The sequence below is a fragment of the Babylonia areolata genome, chromosome 6, assembly GCF_041734735.1.
Source record: "Babylonia areolata isolate BAREFJ2019XMU chromosome 6, ASM4173473v1, whole genome shotgun sequence".
NCBI classification, from domain to species: domain Eukaryota; kingdom Metazoa; phylum Mollusca; class Gastropoda; order Neogastropoda; family Buccinidae; genus Babylonia; species Babylonia areolata.
In genome coordinates this window covers 12,569,570-12,591,565 of record NC_134881.1, presented here as the reverse complement: position 1 = coordinate 12,591,565, position 21,996 = coordinate 12,569,570, and the positions used below count along the sequence as shown (strand labels likewise).

General features: G+C 40.3%; 2 protein-coding genes across 3 annotated transcripts in view; both read left to right on the top strand.

The window, feature by feature from the left end:
• The first annotated feature begins 5,895 nt into the window (after positions 1 to 5,895).
• LOC143282741 (xaa-Arg dipeptidase-like) overlaps positions 5,896 to 21,996 on the top strand; it is a 109,405-nt gene continuing 93,304 nt past the window's right edge. The window contains exon 1 of the mRNA XM_076588488.1: positions 5,896 to 5,900. The gene's annotated coding sequence lies outside the window, so the exon portion shown is untranslated. The remainder of the gene's footprint in view (positions 5,901 to 21,996) is intronic.
• Positions 13,302 to 21,996, top strand: part of LOC143282740 (E3 ubiquitin-protein ligase HACE1-like) — a 33,718-nt gene continuing 25,023 nt past the window's right edge. For both annotated transcript variants that reach the window (XM_076588479.1, XM_076588478.1), the window contains exons 1-8: positions 13,302 to 13,450; positions 15,168 to 15,222; positions 15,954 to 16,043; positions 17,002 to 17,106; positions 17,549 to 17,624; positions 18,647 to 18,724; positions 20,178 to 20,231; positions 21,876 to 21,958. In XM_076588479.1, the coding sequence (XP_076444594.1) occupies positions 13,384 to 13,450; positions 15,168 to 15,222; positions 15,954 to 16,043; positions 17,002 to 17,106; positions 17,549 to 17,624; positions 18,647 to 18,724; positions 20,178 to 20,231; positions 21,876 to 21,958 (608 nt within the window). In that variant the 5' untranslated portion in view covers positions 13,302 to 13,383. The remainder of the gene's footprint in view (positions 13,451 to 15,167; positions 15,223 to 15,953; positions 16,044 to 17,001; positions 17,107 to 17,548; positions 17,625 to 18,646; positions 18,725 to 20,177; positions 20,232 to 21,875; positions 21,959 to 21,996) is intronic.

The following is a 21,996-nucleotide window of genomic DNA, read 5'->3' as shown; positions in this document are numbered from 1 at the left end:
TTGTTTGTTTTGGTTTGTTTGGGTTTTGTTGTTGTTGTTGTTGTTGTTTTCAGTTATCCTTTGACATTGAAGACTTTTCAGTACTTTTTTTTAGTGGGAACAGAATCAGAAAATCTGCGTATGTAAGAGTGTAACGAAAAGTATCCCTCCGTCAATATGTGAAATGTCAGTAAAGCTCGACGACGACCGACTCAGTCGGATGGACATCGTGAGGTAACTGAAACTGTTCCAGACAGATATGGAGCTGAATGAGAAAAGGAACAATCACCGAAGGATCGGGTTTTAACACGGGGAGCAAGTAGCCACCGTGAATCGGAAGATGATCTGAGTTGTCATGACGGTGCGTTGGTTTGAATGACTCATTTCTCTCAGATACCGAGGGGCAGCACACGAAATGGAATTGAAGGTGAGAGTTGCGACTTTATATTGAACGCGGGCAGAAATTGGTAACCAGTGAAGACTGAGAATGCAGAAGACGAGGATATTCTCAGTCTTGTTCTTTAAGTACTGAGGACAATCAATGAGGAGTGAGTTACAATAATCAAGTCTGGACAAGACAAGAAAGCACACCAGAAGTTTGTGTTGCTTGAGTAGAAAGGAGATGTCCGATGGAACTGATTTTTCGAATTTGAAAGTATGCAGCCTTGCAGAGATTGTGTGTTTTTTCATTGAAAGGTTTGAGTCAAACATCACACCCAGATTTTCACTGAAGATGCAAAGTCTAAATCTGAATCTCCAGTTTTAAGAGAGGAAGATAAAGAGTTGTTTATAGACAGTCTGCTTGAAGAAATAATGATGGCTCAAGTCAGTTTTACTATCATTTAATTCAGTAGTTTGTTTTGATTCATCCATGCCTTAACGTCAGTAATGCACTGTTGAAGTGCCCTACTGGAAGAGTCAAGATCGGAAAAAGTCGTTTCTGTGTAGAGCTGGTTATCGTCAGCAAAGGCATGATGATTTACAGAATGGTTTTGGACAACATCGAAACGAAAAGATGTTGAGTATAAAGAATAAACAGGACCGGTCCAAGTACAGATCCTTGGGGAATGCCACATACAATTGTTGATGGGACACATTGATGGTCATTTACCATGACTGTTTCTGTTCTGTTTCGAAGGTTGGATTGAAACCATGACAGTGCGCACCCAGTGGTCACCGTTGACCATTGACCATTACCCAAAAGTACTTATGTGTATGATGAAACATACGTAAACCAGGTAAACGTTGACCACTGACCACTACCCAAAAGTACTTATGTGTACAGTGATGAAACATACATAAACCAGGGAGAAGATAGACCTGGGAGAATGTATGAACCCGGCCAAGGGAATATAAACCTGGGGGAACATAGAGCTAAAAAAAAAAAAAAGTGGAAACATTGGAATTGGGCGAACACAGACCTAAAAAAAAAAAGGTGAAAACATAGAATTGGGAGAACATCGACCTAAAAAAAAAAAAAGTGGAAACAGAGAATTGGGATAACACAGACCTGGGGAAGGAACATAGACATGCTCCTGTCAATACGTTGCACGTCAGTCATGCTTATAAGGCTTTTCTAAACAGCCACTCACAATCTGTGATTGTTGCGTGGGCGCGTCTTTCTCTGTGTCACCTGGGGAAATGTTTTCCATGAGCACCTCGAGTCAGTGGTCCACGTCTGGGCATTTGATTAACTGAAGGCACCGGAGGGCGTGACAGCAGAGCTAGGGGGGCTTTCTGATACAGTGAGGGTTCTGTTTCATGGATAAACCTAAATTAGACTAAGGATGGAAGTTTTCTCGATCTCAAACTGGTGTTTGAATGAGCAGACCTTCCGTTTGGTTTCGGTCTGTGGACATCATGCTTGTAACATGCTTCCTGTTCTACCGCATCGTCTGATCTGAACACTCAGCTCCTCAAAATCCACCTCTTTACTCTCCCGCCCTCCCCCCAAGCCCCCCCCCCCCTTCCCCTCACCTCTCCCCGTTTTGGACCAAAGTTTCTTGTTGTTGTCTGCTGTTGCCTTTTTTTTTTTTTTTTTTTTTTTTTGTGCTAGATAACCAAAGACAGGAACGGGTAGAATGACTGCGAACAAGGGGACATCCCACGGACATAGATATTCTAAAGTTCTATTTAGAAGTTAGTGGGGACGGCCTCATGTCAAGAGTTGAGAAAGGCAGGGATAACAGTGAGGAGGAGGTGTGACTTGGGGGGCGTGTGTATGTGTTTGGGGGGGGGGGGGGGGGGGAGGCGGGGGAGTTATATCGAAGGAGATGGTCAAACAAGAGAGAATGTGAATGTGAAGGTCCATAACTCATCAGTCTTCAGTGTTGACAGTATTAAGCAGTCCATTGCTAAACAATATACGATCAGTTTTTCCCACGTTTTTGTTGACTAGCCCAGTTGGTTCACTATTATGGTTTTTCGTTACAAAAATGTTATATTGTTACGTTTTTTCTCAACTACAATTCAGCCAATTATTCTCATTATCGAACACACACACACACTTACTGGCACACACACACACACACACACACACACACACACACACATTTACATACTCACATGCGTATACAGTGACTCAATTTTTCCCACCTTTGATATCACTTATAGTAAAAATACATGACAGAAGAACGAACACACACACACACACATACACACACACAGAGACAGACAGACAGACAGAGCATAATGTGCTGTATATGCCCGTATAGAACATACTTCCCACTATATTCGGTTCATTATACCACAACCAATCTTCTAACTTTCTCCCCTTTACTTTTACGTCATGTGTTTGACAAACTTTTTACGTCATTAATGATTGTGAAATCAACGCATAATATCAATGTTTCCCATGTTCGTGGATGAAAGCCGTGATGGGTGATGGAATAGGATAACATTGTAATAAAAATGTGTTGCAGATCGTCAGTGTGCTTTCTTCTCTGCATCAGTTTCTTTACATGTGCAGCCTCGGAAAGGAAAGGTATGGCTTTTAAGGCTGATTTTCTGTGTGGATTTAGTAGTAGTAGTATAGGCACTGACACGTCATCTGCCTAGACCTCTCGGCCTTTTTATATCTACATCGAATCTTCATCTTCCCTTCTTCCATTTGTTGGTGGTATTTGTGGTCGGCCTGTTGTGTCACAAGCCATAAATTAGTCAAATAGAATGGGGCTTAAAAGCATCCTGTACTGACTTTTTAATTGATTTTTAGAAGGTATACATATTAGTTATTGTTGTTTTTCAGTTCCTGAAGGAAATACATTTCTTAACGAGACGTGAGTGATTATACCTTTTTACCTCCACCTCTCCCACCCCGATCCCCTATCCCGTTACCTCCTGTCCCTCCTCACACCCCAATTCCCCTGAACGGCAGTGGAATGATGCCACCTTCACCTCAACCTCTTCTTCACATCATCAAGGAACACCAACTACAAAATAGTAGTAGCGACTCCCACCCCCACCCCCATCCATAGTTTTAGGTGCCAGAATAATCAATTCATATGAATGATTGTGGGCCCTCAACAATGAAGAAGAAGAAGGGGAAAAAAGAATGTCATATCGTCTTAAATTACAGCAGCTATTTAACAGAAAATGTTTCGCGTGTTTTGCTATGGAGGCATATCAGGAATGGCATTGTGCGTGTAGTCGACCTTTCTAATCAAGAAATAGGCACAATACGACGTGAAAAGACCCATAACATGAACCTGAACCGACACTTGTCTCAAGCCGCCTTGTTTTTTTTGTTGTTGTTTTTTTCATGCCGTGGTTTGCGGGACGGAAACAGCAAGATGGCGACACGTTAGCTTAATGACTGAATCCGCATCAGTCAAAATCGAGTAAAATAATGTTCAGAATAGAGTCGAAAACCACCGAAATGGGTTACAACATCTACGAATGGTAATGTTTCATCTATGTACAAAAATCGCCTGTAAAATAGGTCCCTGAAGTTAGGACGCTGAAATAGAACTTTGTTTATCTATGTCCTTTAAGGTTAACATTGATCAGGTTTCTGGTTTGAGGAACTGACGGGTAGCCGGCCCTGAATGGCCTCTTTGGGTCGGCTGGGCTATATTTGTACAAACAACATTATTTGGTTTACCTTTTTATAGTTACATCAAGCCCATAGTCGATACAAATCGGGGTTTCGCAATTATTCACAAAAAGAAACTGATTTGCTTCATGACCTGATAAGACTTTTTGCATGCTGTTGTAATCTAGCTGCAACAATCACTTTTGTTTTTCAGAACTGAGGACAAATGCTAGAACAGTTTCCTGACTTTCTGCAACACTGATCCGTAGTCAAAGTTAAAATGGCTGATAATTTTCGACGGACATTGAAATGATCAATGTGCCACAACCAGTCGGTCTGAGTTACAGTGAAAAAAGTCCAGATGTGTGCGTGCAATTTTTTTTTTTTTTTTTTTTTTTTTTTTTAGATGCAAACAAATTGTGTACATGCAGCAGTTTAGATGTTTGCGTAGAAATTGTTGTATAAAAAAATGTGTGAATAGAATAACTTTTTTTGCTTGGAAATTCTGTATAAAAAAAAAAACACAAACTTTTTTGCAAACAGACCAACAGTTATTTGTTTTATTTTTCCAAGATAGGAATGTCATCTGGACTTCTCTTTGGAGAAACATGTTATACATTGGCCCTTTTAGAAGCTTAAAAATTGTTTTGTGAGATATGTTGACATTATTTCAGCAACAGCTCGTTCTGAATGATGTTTGTGAAAAATTTATGTAAAGGTGGCCAACATTTTCAAACATCCTGTATTGTGGGAATCCGGTATCTTTGAACACATCACACACACACACACACTGGCAGCGCACGCTCTCACACACGCTCGCCCCGCACTCCTACCCCGACACACACAAACGTGTATGCTTGGTACGCATGTGCACTTGTGTATATGTGCACAGTGCGGGTGCGTGTGTTTACAGTTGAACTGTATAACAGAAATAACAGTGTGCTCTACATTCATCAGGACATAAGCCTACGTGTTTCTGTAAATCAAAACATGACATGCAGCACACACTTCAACAATTTCTTTCTTGGTCATCAGCGCTAGCGGAATGAAATCCACTGCTATCCATTGCTGTGTTGGTCAGGCTGCAACACCACAGTAGAAATCCTCCCTCCAAATGCCACCGCAAGCCCAGGTGCAGAACCAGATGAAGCTCTCCGGATCACCTGTTTCACGCCACTGTCGACATCCAAGCTTCTCTCTTTGACCACAGGCTTCCTTATTCCCCAGCCGGAAGCAAAGGAAACAGGTGGAGACGAAACCATGAGTACCAATGTACAAAATAACGATGATGACATGTCTACAACGACCAAAGCACGACCGAAATCAGCCCAGGCCAGTAAATGGGACGAAATGGAGAACGGTAAGAACGGCATGTCTGGCAGCATCGTGGTGAGTGATGGAAGCATTGCTGGATCTACTTCAAGTGGTGACGTGGTGAAGACGTTCATTGCTCAGCTGCTGGTTCCTCACGAAAGCTTCGGTAGCGGCCATGACGGTTCTGATAGTTTGCTCAGTCACGTCGTTCTGTCCCCTGCCTTTCACAGCGAAAACACCAGTGCCAGTATTAAGGTAAGCTCTAACTTGTTCGTTCAGCTGGCTTCTGTATCATTAAAGATTTCTGTTTGAAATCAGAATCACGATCTGAATTCGTCATGAAAACAAAAATATTAGTCAAATTACCAGATTACAACACCTTCATCCAGCAAAGCAGCCATCAAATCACCGAACTAGTTATCAACAGACAGCACAAACATACACACTTTAAACCATCATTATTGTGCGGCGCTATATGGTCTAATAAAGACTTTATGAGAATGGGATTATATACTGCGTTTAATCAAGAATTTCTGTCAGTGGGATTATGTACTGCGTTATTTCAACAATGAAAGTGATCGGGAAAAGTGTTGAGTTGCACCAAGAACAGCAGGTTATAATTATACCTATGTTTTTGCAAGTTTACAGGCAGCATTATCACACAGGTCTTGCCACATGCATGTGTGCATTTGATTGTATTTATTGTTCTGTGAATGATGGTATCGTTGACCTAGTTTTCAGGCAGTAGATTGGGCCTTGTGGTGCTGTTCAAAGAAGCGTCTCTGAGCTGTTCTTCCGTGTCCACCTATCCATTGTACTGCATGGCCGTCAGCTGTCACACCATCAACAACGCCACGTGTTTAGGGCGTTTGGAAGAAACGGTTGTCTACGATCCGCTGTTCGTTCGAGGTAGAGAGAGAGAGGCAGAGAGAGAGAGAGAGAGAGAGCATATGTGAAGCTAAGACTTAAAAAATATCTTTGACCGTCGGCTTACAAAGAACCGTTTTATCAATTTTAGTATCAGTTGTCTTTCAGTTGGTATAAGTCCATGTCTTTGTTTGTTCACGGAATAATAAAACACGTCTGACACTCTTCTCCGTTTTCAGACATGATATCATCATTTCATGATTATGTCTAGGGAGAAGATTTGTTCACTTGATCAAGAGATATGTTGATAAGACGTTACTGAATGAAAAAAAGCAATGAACACACATTCATAGCTCTCCTGGGCTTTGATTCCAAGGGCGAAAAAATCTGTTTATGACTCTCCTGGTGGTGAGAGTAGCACAGGGCGGTAAAAGAGAAATCAATTGATCCACAAACCAGCCCATAAACAGAATCAGTAATCTGCTCATGGGCAGGTTTGTTAATCAAGTGACTTCAGTCGCAGCACAAGGCGCCGCCGGGGTGTCACTTCCAGTATCAGTAATAATGGTTTCGACGATGCTTAGAATTTTTCATTCAGTATATAGCAGGTGCAGATCGATAATGTTTTCCAATGGATAATTGTTTGTTCTGAAAGTACTAACCACTTTTGTCTGTCATCATATTGATTGTTGGTGAGAAGGTAATTGTTCGGTTGTTGTTGTTTGTTTTGTTTGTTTGTTTGTTGTTTTTTTGTTGTTTTTTATTGTTTTTTGTGGTTTTTTGTTGTTGTTGTTGTTTTTGTTGTAGTTGAATAAATTAGAAGACGTTTCTCAAGGCGGCAAAGCTGATAAATGACATGTTACTAAGGTTGTATTATTCGGAACTCATCGACATGTTTTTGGAATGTGCAAGCCAAACCAAATGCCCGAACATTCCGATACAGACGTTCTCTGTAAGTTATACATCGCTCACAAACAAGTAAAAAGGTGGCGATCAAACATCTTCCATCAATGGTTTTAAGTGGTGTGGGTTTTTCTTGTTCGTGATATGCACGTTTGGCAGACAGATTTCAATATCGTTTCGGAACAGATTCAGTCTTGTTCCAGGCTGTGAACGTGATCCCTCTCCGAGTTACGAGGGCTTTCCCAACAGGAAATGTTTCCAGTCCAGGAACTTCACAAGAAGCGACGTTGAAAAAGACGCCAACGCTAAAGAAAAGACGCTGCCAGTCGACGGTTCGGATAACTCGAAAGAACGCCAGGGCATACACGGCATTCATTATCCCAATGCTGGTCACAGAACCTTCCCGAAAAAAAATAAGCGTATGTATTTAAAATGTTCTTTTCATTTATTGCAAAAGTCAGTAGTAGTGAAAGTCATAATTCCCATTGTTGTTATTTATATAAACGCGTTTTTGGTTCATTGTTGTTTTTTTAACTATCCATTTCCGTCCAAATTATACATTATTGTGAGGGGAGAAGGGTGTGACATGGGTCGCTTTAGAGGGAGCTATCTAGCCCAGCTCGTGATTAAGAAAACTTTTCCCTACTTATGCGCGCGCTGTGTGTGTGTGTTTCAGTGAGGAGGGGGAAAGACATCATCGATGAAACCGACCATAGCAAAGAAAGACTGTCTTCCTACATGATCTTGTCCACCAGCTTTGCAGGGGGCTTCGTTATCGGATCTTCCGTTGCTGGGTTCGTTCAGTCTTGTGTGTGTACGGGTGGGGTAGGGGTGTGGACCTGGGTGCGCATGTTGTTGTTTTTGTTTTTTGTGGTTGTTGTTTTTAATTTACGTGCGTGTATCCTCTCGTGCCATGTGGCACATAAGGTTGCCACTAGATACCTCCACTGCTGTTTGATTTGTGCTGCTTTAGCTACCTTGCCCCAAGTAAAGCCGCTTTCTTTCAGTTCTTTTTCAACCGCTCTGCGCCCCATGATGTCTTCTTTGGTCTTCCTGGTGCTCTTTTCCCATCTGATGTCCAAGGAAAGACTACTTTTGGAAGTGCATCTGGTGGCATTCCAGCGCCATCTTCTTCGCTTGATTTCAATGTCGATGTCTGGCACGGAGGTTGTTTACAGAGTTCAGTGTTTCAGATGGTGTTTGGCCATTACATTTCAAAAACCCCCCGCCTTCGCAACGGGTCTGGAATATTTCAAGTTAAGGCTGATGCTCAAAGTGACTTTCTGTGACTGATCGTCACAAAAGTCTGTTGAGATTATTTCTCATGAACAATGAGTGGAATCTTGGTTCAGGTGCGGATGGTGCCAGTCTTCCAGATGTTCCTGAGTGATACAAAAGCACGTTCGAGATTCTTGAAGATCTCAAGAGATCTTGGAGATTAATTTTATGCTACTTCATCAACATCAGTTTTCATTTCTGAGCAAAAAGTAAATAAACCCTTGTAGGTACACATCCTCTTTGTCATCTCCCTGCATTCTAACCAGCTGATTAGTGACTTGATTTATCCTCAGTTGACGGGCGCGATAGCCGAGTGGTTAAAGCGCTGAACTTTCAATCTGTGGGTCCCGGGTTCGATTCTCGGTAACGGCGCCTGGTGGGTAAAGGGTGGAGATATTTCCGATCTCCAAAGTCAACATGTGTGCAGACCTGCTTGCGTCTGAACCCCCATTCGTGTGTATACGCAAGCAGATGATCAAATACACACGTTAAAGATCCTGTAATCCATGTCAGCGTTTGGTAGGTTATGGAAACAAGAACATACACAGCATGTACACCCCCGAAAACGGAATATGGCTGCCTACATGGCGGGGTAAAAACACATACACGTAAAAGCCCACTCGTGTACATACGAGTGAATGTGGGAGTTGCAGCCCACGAACGAAGAAGAAAACCTTAGCTGTTTTGGTATTCTCTTTGTCATCTCCCTGCATTTTGACCAGCTGATTAGTGGCTTGATTTATCCTCAGTTGTTTTGGTATTCTTTGTGCTGATCCTGGGTCCACGTTTGCCCGCTGCTGAGGCAAGATCTTCTGTCTTGGTCTCAGGAAATCTGTGTGACGATTGCCGGGAAATAAGGCCGATGTCGTCAGCAAAATCCAGGTCCTTGAGTAGATATGTGAGAGAGAGAGAGAGAGAGAGAGAGAGAGAGAGAGAGAGAGAGAGAGAAACCTGACCGAATGACAAAGCGGGAAACGAATGATGAGCGTCCAAAGGTAGCACTCAGTCGGCTCGCCCTAGGTAGGCAGTCTGTTGTGCGATTCTGTAAAGCGCACAGAGCTGGGTGTCTGAAAGGGGACAGGCGCTGTAGAAGTAACCATGTAATAATAAGAAGAAGAATGTTATCCTGAAAACATTTGAGATTATCCTCTATGAAAGATAGGGTCTGATTGTAAATGATTACGAACATGGTACGAGATTTTAATGTCTGCAGCGTGAAGGTAGATAGTGGTTGTGTTGAAAATGTATAAAGCTAGCGACAACCAATGAACTTACCACACTGACAACTGCTAGTTGTTTGTCCCGTCAGAATATGTTGGTGCTTGAGATTATCGGATCCAGACTAGTGACCATCCGACCATCCCAGCGAAGCAAAGCATGACGGAGAACTGACCCTGGGACTACCAATTCTGAATGAGTTCACAACCCGGCTTTGAGGAGCGCCTTGTGTCTGCTTTCTGTGTCTGTCTGTCTGTCTGTCTGTTTGTCTGTCTGTTTCTACGTATGTATTCAGTTTTCGTATGTTCGAATAAATGTACATCAGTTTGCAATCTTGCACATACGTTTACAGTGCACTGAGGTACGCTTCAGTTGAATGTACATATGCAGATATGTATTATACATGTGTACGTGTTTACGGCGCTATTTTTAGTTTGGGTGAATGTATGTACTTCCGATCACAAATATGAATATGTATTTTTGCATTTGTTATCATCATAAAAGATATTTTTTTAAAGCCTGACATTGTGTGGCAGCATATATTTCACAGTTCATTGACAATCTTAACTATTATGCTATTAAAACACACACACACACACACACACACACACACACACACACACACACACACACCAAAAAAAAAAAAAAAAAAAATCCCCCAAAACAAAAAAAACACAAAAAAACAACAACACGATTTCATGTTTTATGGAGAATTATAGTTGTATTCTGCATATAGTACCTAGTTTCTCTTCCAGCCATCACATCGCTGTTTCAGCACGCATGTCACCTCTGAAACAGACAAGCGCTGGACTGACATAAAAGTAACGCACACATCGCGAACACCGGCGTCAGTGCACGTGCTCACGCATACATTAGCACTAACACAGAAAGAAAAATCTTTCTCTCTCGCATTAATGTGTGCATGTGTATACACACATGCACACGCACACATACTCGCACACATACACGCACATACTTTCTTCTTCCAGTCGCATGTCCTCTAGACCCTCTCTCTCACATGACTGAAGTAGTTAGTTGATTGTGTAGGTACAATTATTATTTGTAACGAAGTATTGTGTGTGCGTTGAATGTATGGATGGATGGATGCATACATGCATGCATGCATGCATGTATTTATGTATGTTTGTATTGTACGTACGAGTTTGCATGCGCATATATATGTTTATTGTGCATGATTGTGAGTTGAGGACTGAGTGTGTTTCGTATGCGTGTGTGTGTGGATTGTAAAGCGCTTTGTGCAATGAGGAAAACGCTGATACTGAAATGTCCATTTATTGTTATTATTACACACACACATTCACACGCGCGCACGCACGCACACACACACACACACACACACACACACACACACACACACACACACACACACACACACACACGGCACATACACTGACATACATATCTCAAAGAGGTTTGAAACAGACAGAGTATGATTACATATGAAGTCCGGACTGGAGTGATCAAGTCACAAGTATTCTATAATGTCTCATAATAACAAATGACATGATGGGTTAATAGAACATGCTTGATATGAAAAATCTTTAACAGTTTATATGAGAAGATCTAATCGGTTGCTACAGGGTTTCATATGCCGCAGTATGCCAGTATTACTTGATCGGCTACGTCAGTGGAAAGAATACTAGTATGCATGGCAGACTTTCGCCATCAGCAAATCCGCAGTGTGTGCCAGTATTACTGAGTCGGCCACGTCAATAGGAAGAATATGCACGGCAGGCTTTAGCCATCAACAAATATCACCTGATTTAGGTCTGTTTCTTTCTTCAGCATTATATTGTTTACGGGAAATGTTCTCTTTAATTAATCAGTTGCACATCTGTAAATTATTGTGTTGGAATAAAAGATAATATTCACGACTCATGTGTGTGTACCGGTGTGTGTGCGTGTGTGTGAGTGCGGTGTGTGTGGCACGGTGTGTGTGTGTCTGTGTGCGTGCGTGCGTGTGTATGCCGTCAGTGCGGGGGCGCGCGCAATTTTTATTGAACACAGAATGATGATGACAATAATAACCCGGCCTCTCCCGCAACACATTTCTTGGAAAGCAATACTGGAAAAAAAAGAAAAAAAAACGGAAAAAAAGACAAATAATCTCTCTCTGAGTCTCTCAGCCAACATCTATATGTACTTTTAATCAGTGTCAGATTGAACGCCACGAGGCCCCTGTCTGGTAGGTGTGAGCGTCAATCTGTATTATCATCATCATTATTATTATTATCACCGTTATTATCATTTACAATACATCTTTATTCATTCATCTCATACATCTTTATTCATTCATACACTGTAGTCTCTGTGACGCTGCAAAAAGTTAGAAATAATAATAATAACAATATAAAGTTATAAATCGCCTTCCCGCGATGTACTTGAAAACGTACTCAATTGCGCCGCTGTATAATGGAGATACCGAGTTTAAAACATGCATTCAAACCGGTACTAAACTGGAAAGAAAATAAAAACTTACTACATGCATCTGTAGCCCTTAACAGCCAGCCAACCAAACACTCGAGCACAAACAAATTCATGCACACACACACACTCACACACATACACACACACACACACACAGAATATCTTCTGTCTTCTGTTTTAATAATGAAAGGCCTAATGTACTTGCATTTCAAATTGTACTTCAGTTACTCAGTCTTATTGTGAACTGTTACAGGGCAGCGGCGAAGAGTGTGAGAAAAATATGCATTGTAAGTTACATTGCCCAGTCAGTCTAAGAAATAAAGACTACCAACCAATTAATAAATCAAACCATCAACTCTGTCTCTGTCTCTTTCTGTCTGTCTGTCTGTCTGTCTGTCTGTCTCTCTCTCTCTCTCTCTCTCCGCCTCCGGGCGTATCACTGTTACGTCTGTACTGTTTTAATTTCTTTCAGAAACACTGAATGTCTGTCACGATATTGTTCAGTGTGTCACGTGCAGACGTCAACGTTTTCAAGTGGCTCCGATCACATGTTTAATTGCTGCGTGGGATGGGTCTATCCGATCGCCGCTGTGGATTACCGCCCACCTCATTTTATGTCGACTTTTGCATGCTGTGGCGTCAAGGATATATTGGAAGTGTTTCGTAGAAATAAATCAACACAAATTTCTTAGTTCATTTGTTCCCAGTCTTCGTACTTACATTGATGAAGGACGATGTGCACACACAAACTTCCCACCCCCTATCGCCTCTGTGTGTGTGTGTGTGTGTGTGTGTGTGTGTGTGTGTGTGTGTGTGTGTGTGTGTGTGTGTGAACTGCTTTACTCGATCGTATACATTCTTGACTAATGAAGCCAGTCCCTTTCACACACACACACACGCGCGCGCGCGCGCACACACACACACACACACACACACACACACACACACACACACATGCATGCACAGTCGGACTGATACTTGACACGAATCCTCATCCCGATTGAAATGTCCTCTCGCCTGTTGTCCTTGACAACAGACTGCGATTCTCTTTGCCATCGTTAAAATACCTTGCCTTCGTTTTATAAGCATAAAGTGGAAGTGTGTTCAGAATCAACTGGCTTGTTCTCTCCTCTCTCATCCCTTTTTATTTCTCCTCGGATTAACTTAAAATAGAAGCAAGCTTGCTATTTTAATAAATTGACTAAGGAGTATTTTTAGAAGTAGGCCAATTGCGTTCACTGGAATTGCGTCCCTTCCTAAACATGGCTGTCCCTGTTGCTGGAACTGAAACGAAGCAAACAGCTATGTAGTGATAAACTGGATCCAGGAACTAGAATGATAGAATGATGGCTTTTCTCCAAAAGCTGGCCGCCTCCTTGAAGAGAGGCAGAGCAGCAGAGCTCCCAAGAGGTATGATTTCAACAATACAGTTTGATTTTTTTGCTCTTGTTGATTCTTTTTCCTTCCTCAAGTTCTTGCCTTCTGACCGTTCTTCGCTTCTCATCGTAAATTTTGAATTCAAAGTGCAATGTCTGTTGACTAGTCCAGTTTCGCTGCGTAATCGAACACAATATTTAACAACAGGAGAGTAAGAATTAATGTATTTTCAGATTAAAATCAATTAAAAAAAAAGCAAGAGCACATCATTTGTCGATTTTTTTTTAACATGATCAACATCATAGCACTGGTACATGTATCGATTTATATACATTGTCGGTTTTTACCACAGAAATAAAGCACTGCAGATTGTAGTATTTTTACACATTCATCACTTGTAGAATAAACCCACAAAAATATTGCACTGACACAAAAAAGTATTGCACTGAACAGTGTGGGTACAAAATGTCTATTTTTTTCTCTCTAGTAATTCAAATTTAGCCTAGGCATAATAATCAAGGAGGTTTGTACATGTATACATGTAGAAAGTGTTTTGTTTTCAGTTCTATTCAAGATAAAGCACTGAACAAATGTTTATTATTAGCAGTAGTTGTAGTTCAAGTGGCAATATATATATACTACATTACTAGTAATATTGTTGGTGGTCGTTGGTGCTTTTTTTCCCTTTTTTCCTGATCTTTTTATTTTATTTTATAGATTTCCATGTTTATTACAGAGAACATTACACAAAACATTGCAGGAGAACCAAAAAAAGAACAGGTAACGACTGTTCACAAAAGTTCAGAGTTACACAACCTTGAAAAACAAACATTTTTGTAGTTGTGTAACTGTGATCAGTGACACACACACACACACACATATATATATATATATATATATATTTGCAGATACATACATATATATTACACATACATACACATATACACATATATGATATATAAAACAAAATATGGATGTGAAACAGAATTTGACATGAGAAAAAGACAAAGGAACACAAAATATATGCATGGAAATGAAAGAAAGTACTAAAAACAAACAAACAAAAAAGGTGTAGAAAAAAGTTGTATACTGAATTGATATCTGGTACGCAAGTTAACATTTTTTTTAAAAAGATGAATGTTAAACATAACATACACATCCATCAGATATATTTATCATGTTGTACGTAACCATTCTTTTTTCTTTTCTTATTTTTTTTTTTTTTTTAACAAAGAAATGGTTTGATTTTAATTTATATTAATTTTTTAAACAAGGGGGCAATGAGAATTCTTACACCACCTCCCACTGCTAGGTTTAATGCACACAGTAAGTGATCAATACTAATTTTTGGGAACAACATGAAGCATGTTTCAGTTTGTTCTTATTATTTTATGATATGCACATGTTTATAGTCTGATATTAATCTTTTATTTAAATAGTAATAGTTATCTCAGAAGTATACATTCACATATACAACAGTTAACTCCAGGTGAGTGTTTTTCCTTTTTGTTAATCCTCAGAAAGAAAACTAGAAAAACATGAAGACAACATTCCCAGAAAATGAAATATTGTGGGTTGGGTTGAGGGAATGCACTGGAGTTCTCATATTCAGTATAAAGTTGTGTGTTGTTCTTAAGAAAGTTCTTGTTTGGATAAATTCTTTATTTGTAATGACATTAAGACATGTCAGATGGGTTTACTTCTTTTTTGTGTAATCAGTGCATTCATACTTTCCTCATTATGTTTACAGATGACAAGGAGGCATTTTACATCCTAATGCCAATGGTAATTGGGAATCAGCACAGGTATGTTGAGAAGAATCTACATGTGTCTTTGTGTTTCTACAGATTTGTGGCATTCAAGGTCAGAAATCAAAATAGTTGAACTTTCAAAAACAGGAAATGTGAGACACTGAAAATAAAAACAGAAAATGGCCTATGTATTGAATTTGCAGGAAACTCAAACAAGAAAGAATACGCACAATGTCCATTCAACTAGGCATGCTTTAATAAGATGGATATTTCATGATAAGATGGATATTTGCAAAAAGGAGAATTTTTTATTCTGGGGATACACTGTTCCATAGCATCTCAGTCATGACTCTGGTAATGTCAGTTCTGTACGTTTCGTGAATAAGTCAAAAGATTAATCCAGTATTTTACTATGTTTAAGCACAGGCTTTCAGGGGTCATTCTTTGGCTGGGGAAAAGAAAGATGAGTTTATGCCATGATGATTATACTATGTTGAAAGTAGAGATCTGATGTTTACTCATCTGGCCAATTTTTTAAAGTGTTATAACATTATGTTGGTTTTTAACATTTTGAAACCATCATCAACCCTTCTGCTTTGATAAATACAGTTTTCAGTTAAAATTTGGTGGACCCTTGATAAGTTTACTATGTTATAATGACTGCTTTGCTGTAATCTTAAATAGTAGAAGCTAAACATAGTCCTTATAACTTGTGTACATGTATGGTACATGCATACATTATTTGGCTTACTGCTACATTTGTGGAATTTTGTACATTATTTCAGATCTCTGGCTGACCTTTTGTCCAGTTCAAAATTCCCAGTATCTTTCCAGTGTGGCCGAGCTCAGAGGAGTCTTCTGCACATTGCTGCCAAGTATGGATATATGTGATTTTGTTCTTTATTTTGTTGATGAGTATGCTCAGTTCAACAGTGAAGGGTTGTTACCCGATTGAGTTAGGCTGAGCTTTCAGACAAGGATGTCTGTCTCTGTTCTTTATTTGGACTTGTCCCTTTTTGGGATTGCATCACTTTTGTTGAGCAGAATCAATTACACTGCTAAAACATACACAAAAGGTAGAAAATGGAATTCAAATCCATTTCACACTAATCTCACTTCACCAAGAGTCAGCAGTCTAGGGGTTAAAGCCTTCATCTGTTTTCAAGGATTCATGAAAAAAATTAATCTGTTGAGGCCAGTGTCAACCAATATGTAAAAGACCCAGAATCAAAACAGAAGAAAGTGTGTTTGCATGCATGCACATTTGTTTGTGGAAATGGGTGGTGGGGATATATACTACTTGACTAAAGGTCAAAGTCTTGAGAAAGTATGCTAATCAAAGAGGAATTTCTGGTAAACTGTAGACAAATTTTACCAAAGTTTGTATTAGTGGCATATATTTCCTACATATGTTGAAAAAGTTACTAAGTTTAACTTTCTTTTTTGTGTTGCTTCTAAAGTAACTGGTGCAAGACACCAATCTCAGAAGCTCTTTCTTACATTTGAAGATTTTTCTGTATTCTGTTTGACAGGCAGTGACTTACCTGAAACTTAACATACTGACGTAGATCAAAGATTTGCCTTAAAACAGGGAAATAAAATGATCTTGACGAAACGTTGTGATTATTTTTCATTGTATTATTCTACTTCTGTGATAACTGAAACACGCCCAAATTGAATAAATGATGGAGATCAGTGACATGTCTCAGTCATTGTGGCCTTTCCCTGTAACCATCATTCAGGTTGTTGGGTCAGGCATTTTGTGCGTTTTGTTCAAATCAGTTGAGATGTGGAGATGCATCCGTTGTGGCTCAGACTTGTTGTTTTGTGCAGTTGCGGCAACTATGACTGCCTTTGTCTGCTGCTGAGGAAAGGGGCAGAAATCAACCTGCAGGACAGGTCGGGGTGCACACCTCTTCATTTGGCAGCTAAAAACGGGTAATGATTATGTGCATGCAGTTCTCAGCATCTGTTTTCATAGCAGAAATAGAGGATTGATGTGTGTGTGTGTGTGTCTGTGTGCATATGTACATGGGTAAGCATGTCTCTTTTTGTGTGCTTGTGAAAAGAAAATATATGTGTTGAATCTGAGATATACCCATATTTGTGTTGTTCTTTACCAAATTTGTTCATGTATGAGCATATTCAACGGAATTATATACGTACTCATTTGTTTGGATATCTTAGAATATTCATGTTATCTTTTGATATATAGAAGCACCAAGAAAAATATGACAGGTTGTTAATTGATCTAATTTCAGAATTAATGAAAGTGGAATTGCCAAACTGAATGAAATAAGGTTGTATGCAATATATTGTATTTTCCATTTCTTTTGCCTGTTGTATGATTCATTTGTCCATGTTGTATTTTATATTTCAGTCAGAGGAAGTGTTTAAACAAATTGCTGGAACATGAATGTGACATCAACTTGAGGAACAACGAAGGTCTTACAGCAGTAAGTTTTGTTTTCATCTATTGTGTGTGTGAGTGTGTGTGTGTGCATGTATATGAAAGCATAATCATACTATGTGAATACGACGGGTGCAATAACTGAGTACCTAAAGCGTTGGACTTTCAGTCTGAGGGTGCCAAGTTTGAATCTTGGTAACGGCACATGGTGGGTAAAGGGTGGAGATTTTTCCAGTCTCCCAGGTCAACATGTGTGCAGACCTGCAAATACCTGAACCCCCTGTCGTGTGTATACGCAAGCAGAAGATCAAATATGCACGTTAAAGATCCTGTAATCCATGTCAGCGTTCAGTGGGTTATGGAAACAAGAACATACCCAGCATGCACACCCCCAAAAACAGAGTATGGCTGCCTACATGGCGGGATAAAAATAATCATGCACGTAAAAGCACACCCGTGTACATACGAGTGAATGTGGGAGCTGCAGCCCATGAACGAAGAAGAAGAAGAAGGTACTGTGTGAATACAATAAAATCTGATTACTGTAATTTCAGCCATTGTGGTGCATGGGTTTTTACTTTGCACAGTGACTGAGATGTGGAAAGTCTGTATGATTCAGTGTACAGTTTAACATGAAATATACCCAATACGATAAATTGCCTTTGAAATAGTAATTGATCATTATTTACCATTATACACATGTTGACTGTGATCTCAGTAACTATAAAAATGTCTGACCTTATAAGATAATTTTTGGGTCAAGATCAATTAATTTTCAATAAATTGTTTGAAAGATCGACCATCCATAATTTCATCAAATAAAAAAAAAAGTTAAGTGGTATGTGAGATATTACTGTTCACATGTGGATAGACTCAACATGCACACACTCTCATGCACATGACAAGGTTTCTGTATCGTGTCTTTTTTTCTTTTTCACTTATGAATTGTACAAACCAAGAAAAGTTTATGATATGTGTTGTGAAGGACAGCTGAAGTACAGTGATGATGCAGAACAGGGATGTTGAGCAATGATGATGAAGAAGAGTGATGATGAGGTACATTTGCAGGTGCACTGGCTGGCAGTAAACGGACGGACAGAACTTCTGCAGGACATGCTGTCACGCATCAGGGATGTAAATATAGAGGTGAGCTATGAAAAACTTCGCCTGTGGGTCTGGTGGCTTAGTGCTTGGAGCGCTTGATTCGTGTCCAAGTTTCCTGAGTTTAATCCCCATTTTCAGCACACCTGCTGGGTTAAGGGTGGAGATTTTTTCCGATCTCTCAGGTCGACATATGTGCACACCTGCTAGTGCCTGAGCCCCCTTTGTGTGTCTGTGCGTGCAGGAGATTGAAATATGCGCGTTAAAGATCCTGTAATCTATATCAGTGTTCAGTGGGTTATGGAAACAAGAACGTGCCCAGCATGCACACCCCAGAAGACTTTGGCTGTCTACATGATAGAATAAAGATAGTCATACACATAAAAGCCCACTTGTACATGCGAGTGAATGGTTGAGTTGCATCCCACGAATGCAGAAGAACACTGCACTTTTACCAGCCCATACATTTTGACTTCCATGATGTGATTCATGAAGCCTGTAGGCCACCATCTTAGGTGAACAGGTCATTTATTTTTCTGCAGAGAATGATTTCACTGAACTTTCCTTTTGTCAGTTACTGTCAAATTTGTGCAGATAGCGGCAATTTGTCTTAAACTACTACCTGTCTTTTTCTTATTTTGAAATGACTGGCTGTGTTCTTTTTCATTGTTTTTTTTTTGTTGTGAAAACTGTCATAGACCCATTAATGATTGTGACATAATGAAAATGGACACAACATGGACCTACTAATGATTCTATGCTGAACGAAAAAAAAGGGTATGACTTGAACCCACTAATAATTTTGTACTTAAACTGATAATAAAGAATGGTGTCTTCATAACAAAGGATGGTGTCATCATGTGTTTACCTAAAGTAATAATAAAAGATGTGTAATAACAAAGGATCGTGTGTTACCTAAAACAGTAATAAAGGGTGGTGTCATCATGTGTTTGCTTAAAACAGTAATAAAGGGTGGTGTCATCATGTGTTTGCTTAAAACAGTAATAAAGAGTGGTGTCATCATGTGTTTGCTTAAAACAGTAATAAAGGGTGGTGTCATCATGTGTTTGCTTAAAACAGTAATAAAGAGTGGTGTCATCATGTGTTTGCTTAAAACAGTAATAAAGGGTGGTGTCATCATGTGTTTCCTAAAGCAGTAATAAAGGGTGGTGTCATCATGTGTTACCTAAAACAGTAATAAAGGGTGGTGTCATCATGTGTTTGCTTAAAACAGTCATAAAGGGTGGTGTCATCATGTGTTTGCTTAAAACAGTCATAAAGGGTGGTGTCATCATGTGTTTGCTTAAAACAGTAATAAAGGGTGGTGTCATCATGTGTTACCTAAAACAGTAATAAAGGGTGGTGTCATCATGTGTTTGCTTAAAACAGTCATAAAGGGTGGTGTCATCATGTGTTTGCTTAAAACAGTAATAAAGGGTGGTGTCATCATGTGTTACCTAAAACAGTCATAAAGGGTGGTGTCATCATGTGTTTACAGGATGCACAGGGGCAAACGCCTCTCCATGTTGCTTGTCAGAATGGACATCTGCAGGTGAGTTTTTCTTCTTTTTTCTTTCATTTTATTCTTACCAGTTTTGAAAACATCACTTTGATTTCACAAAGTCCTCAAGTAATGACTGCAAAACAAACAAAAAAAGTTCCCACATGTATGCAGTAACCACATGTGGCTGCAGAAATTGTTCACAGATGACAAAAATAAAAGAGCTTTTCATGTACAAAACTGATTGACTATAAATGATGAAATGATAAAATAAGTCTGTTTATGCAAACTTCAAACAGACCTATTGACAACTTGTCCCACTCACTTGCTTGGACAGACACACACTCACACAAACAGGCACGCACGCATGCATGTGCACGTGCATTTGCACACACACACACACACACACACACACACACACACACACACACACACACACACACACACACACACACACACACACACACACACACACACACACACACACACACACACACACACACACACACACACAGAGAAAAGAGAAACATCCATAGCATGGATAAAGTGCAGTTTGAAAGTGTGGTGGATACAGATATCAATAGATGGGTCTTTAAAATTTATGCCTGCAAGATTTAAAATAGGCTGCGGAGGTGGAATGTCTAATGTTAAATGTTCTCAGATAAATGCAGTCACCACATGTCGTTAGTCCTTTGGATGCACTGAATCGTAAGGGCAGTCTGGCAATATAGCCTGGTGATAAGGTTGTGGGGTGGATGAAAGCATTCATGATTGGTGTTTCAGGCCTTGCTGTGGGTATGGTTGTGGGGTGGATGAAAGCATTCATGATTGGTGTTTCAGGCCTTGCTGTGGGTATGGTTGTGGGGTGGATGAAAGCATTCATGATTGGTGTTTCAGGCCTTGCTGTGGGTATGGTTGTGGGGTGGATGTCAGCATTCATGATTGGTGTTTCAGGCCTTGCTGTGGGTATGGTTGTGGGGTGGATGAAAGCATTCATGATTGGTGTTTCAGGCCTTGCTGTGGAGATGGTTGTGGGGTGGATGAAAGCATTCATGATTGGTGTTTCAGGCCTTGCTGTGGAGATGGTTGTGGGGTGGATGAAAGCATTCATGATTGGTGTTTCAGACCTGTCTGTGGGTATGGTTGTGGGGTGGATGAAAGCATTCATGATTGGTGTTTCAGGCCTTGCTGTGGGTATGGTTGTGGGGTGGATGAAAGCATTCATGATTGGTGTTTCAGGCCTTGCTGTGGGTATGGTTGTGGGGTGGATGAAAGCATTCATGATTGGTGTTTCAGACCTTGCTGTGGGTATGGTTGTGGGGTGGATGTAAGCATTCATGATTGGTGTTTCAGACCTTGGTGTGGGTATGGTTGTGGGGTGGATGTAAGCATTCATGATTGGTGTTTCAGGCCTTGCTGTGGGTATGGTTGTGGGGTGGATGAAAGCATTCATGATTGGTGTTTCAGGCCTTGCTGTGGGTATGGTTGTGGGGTGGATGAAAGCATTCATGATTGGTGTTTCAGACCTTGCTGTGGGTATGGTTGTGGGGTGGATGTCAGCATTCATGATTGGTGTTTCAGGCCTTGCTGTGGAGATGGTTGTGGGGTGGATGAAAGCATTCATGATTGGTGTTTCAGGCCTTGCTGTGGATATGGTTGTGGGGTGGATGAAAGCATTCATGATTGGTGTTTCAGACCTTGCTTTGTCTGGTGGACAACGGTGCCAACGTCAACAAGCCCAACAACAGCGGATGGACGCCACTCCACTTTGCCTGCAAGTCAGTCATGTTGGGGATATGGTGTACTACTATAATGA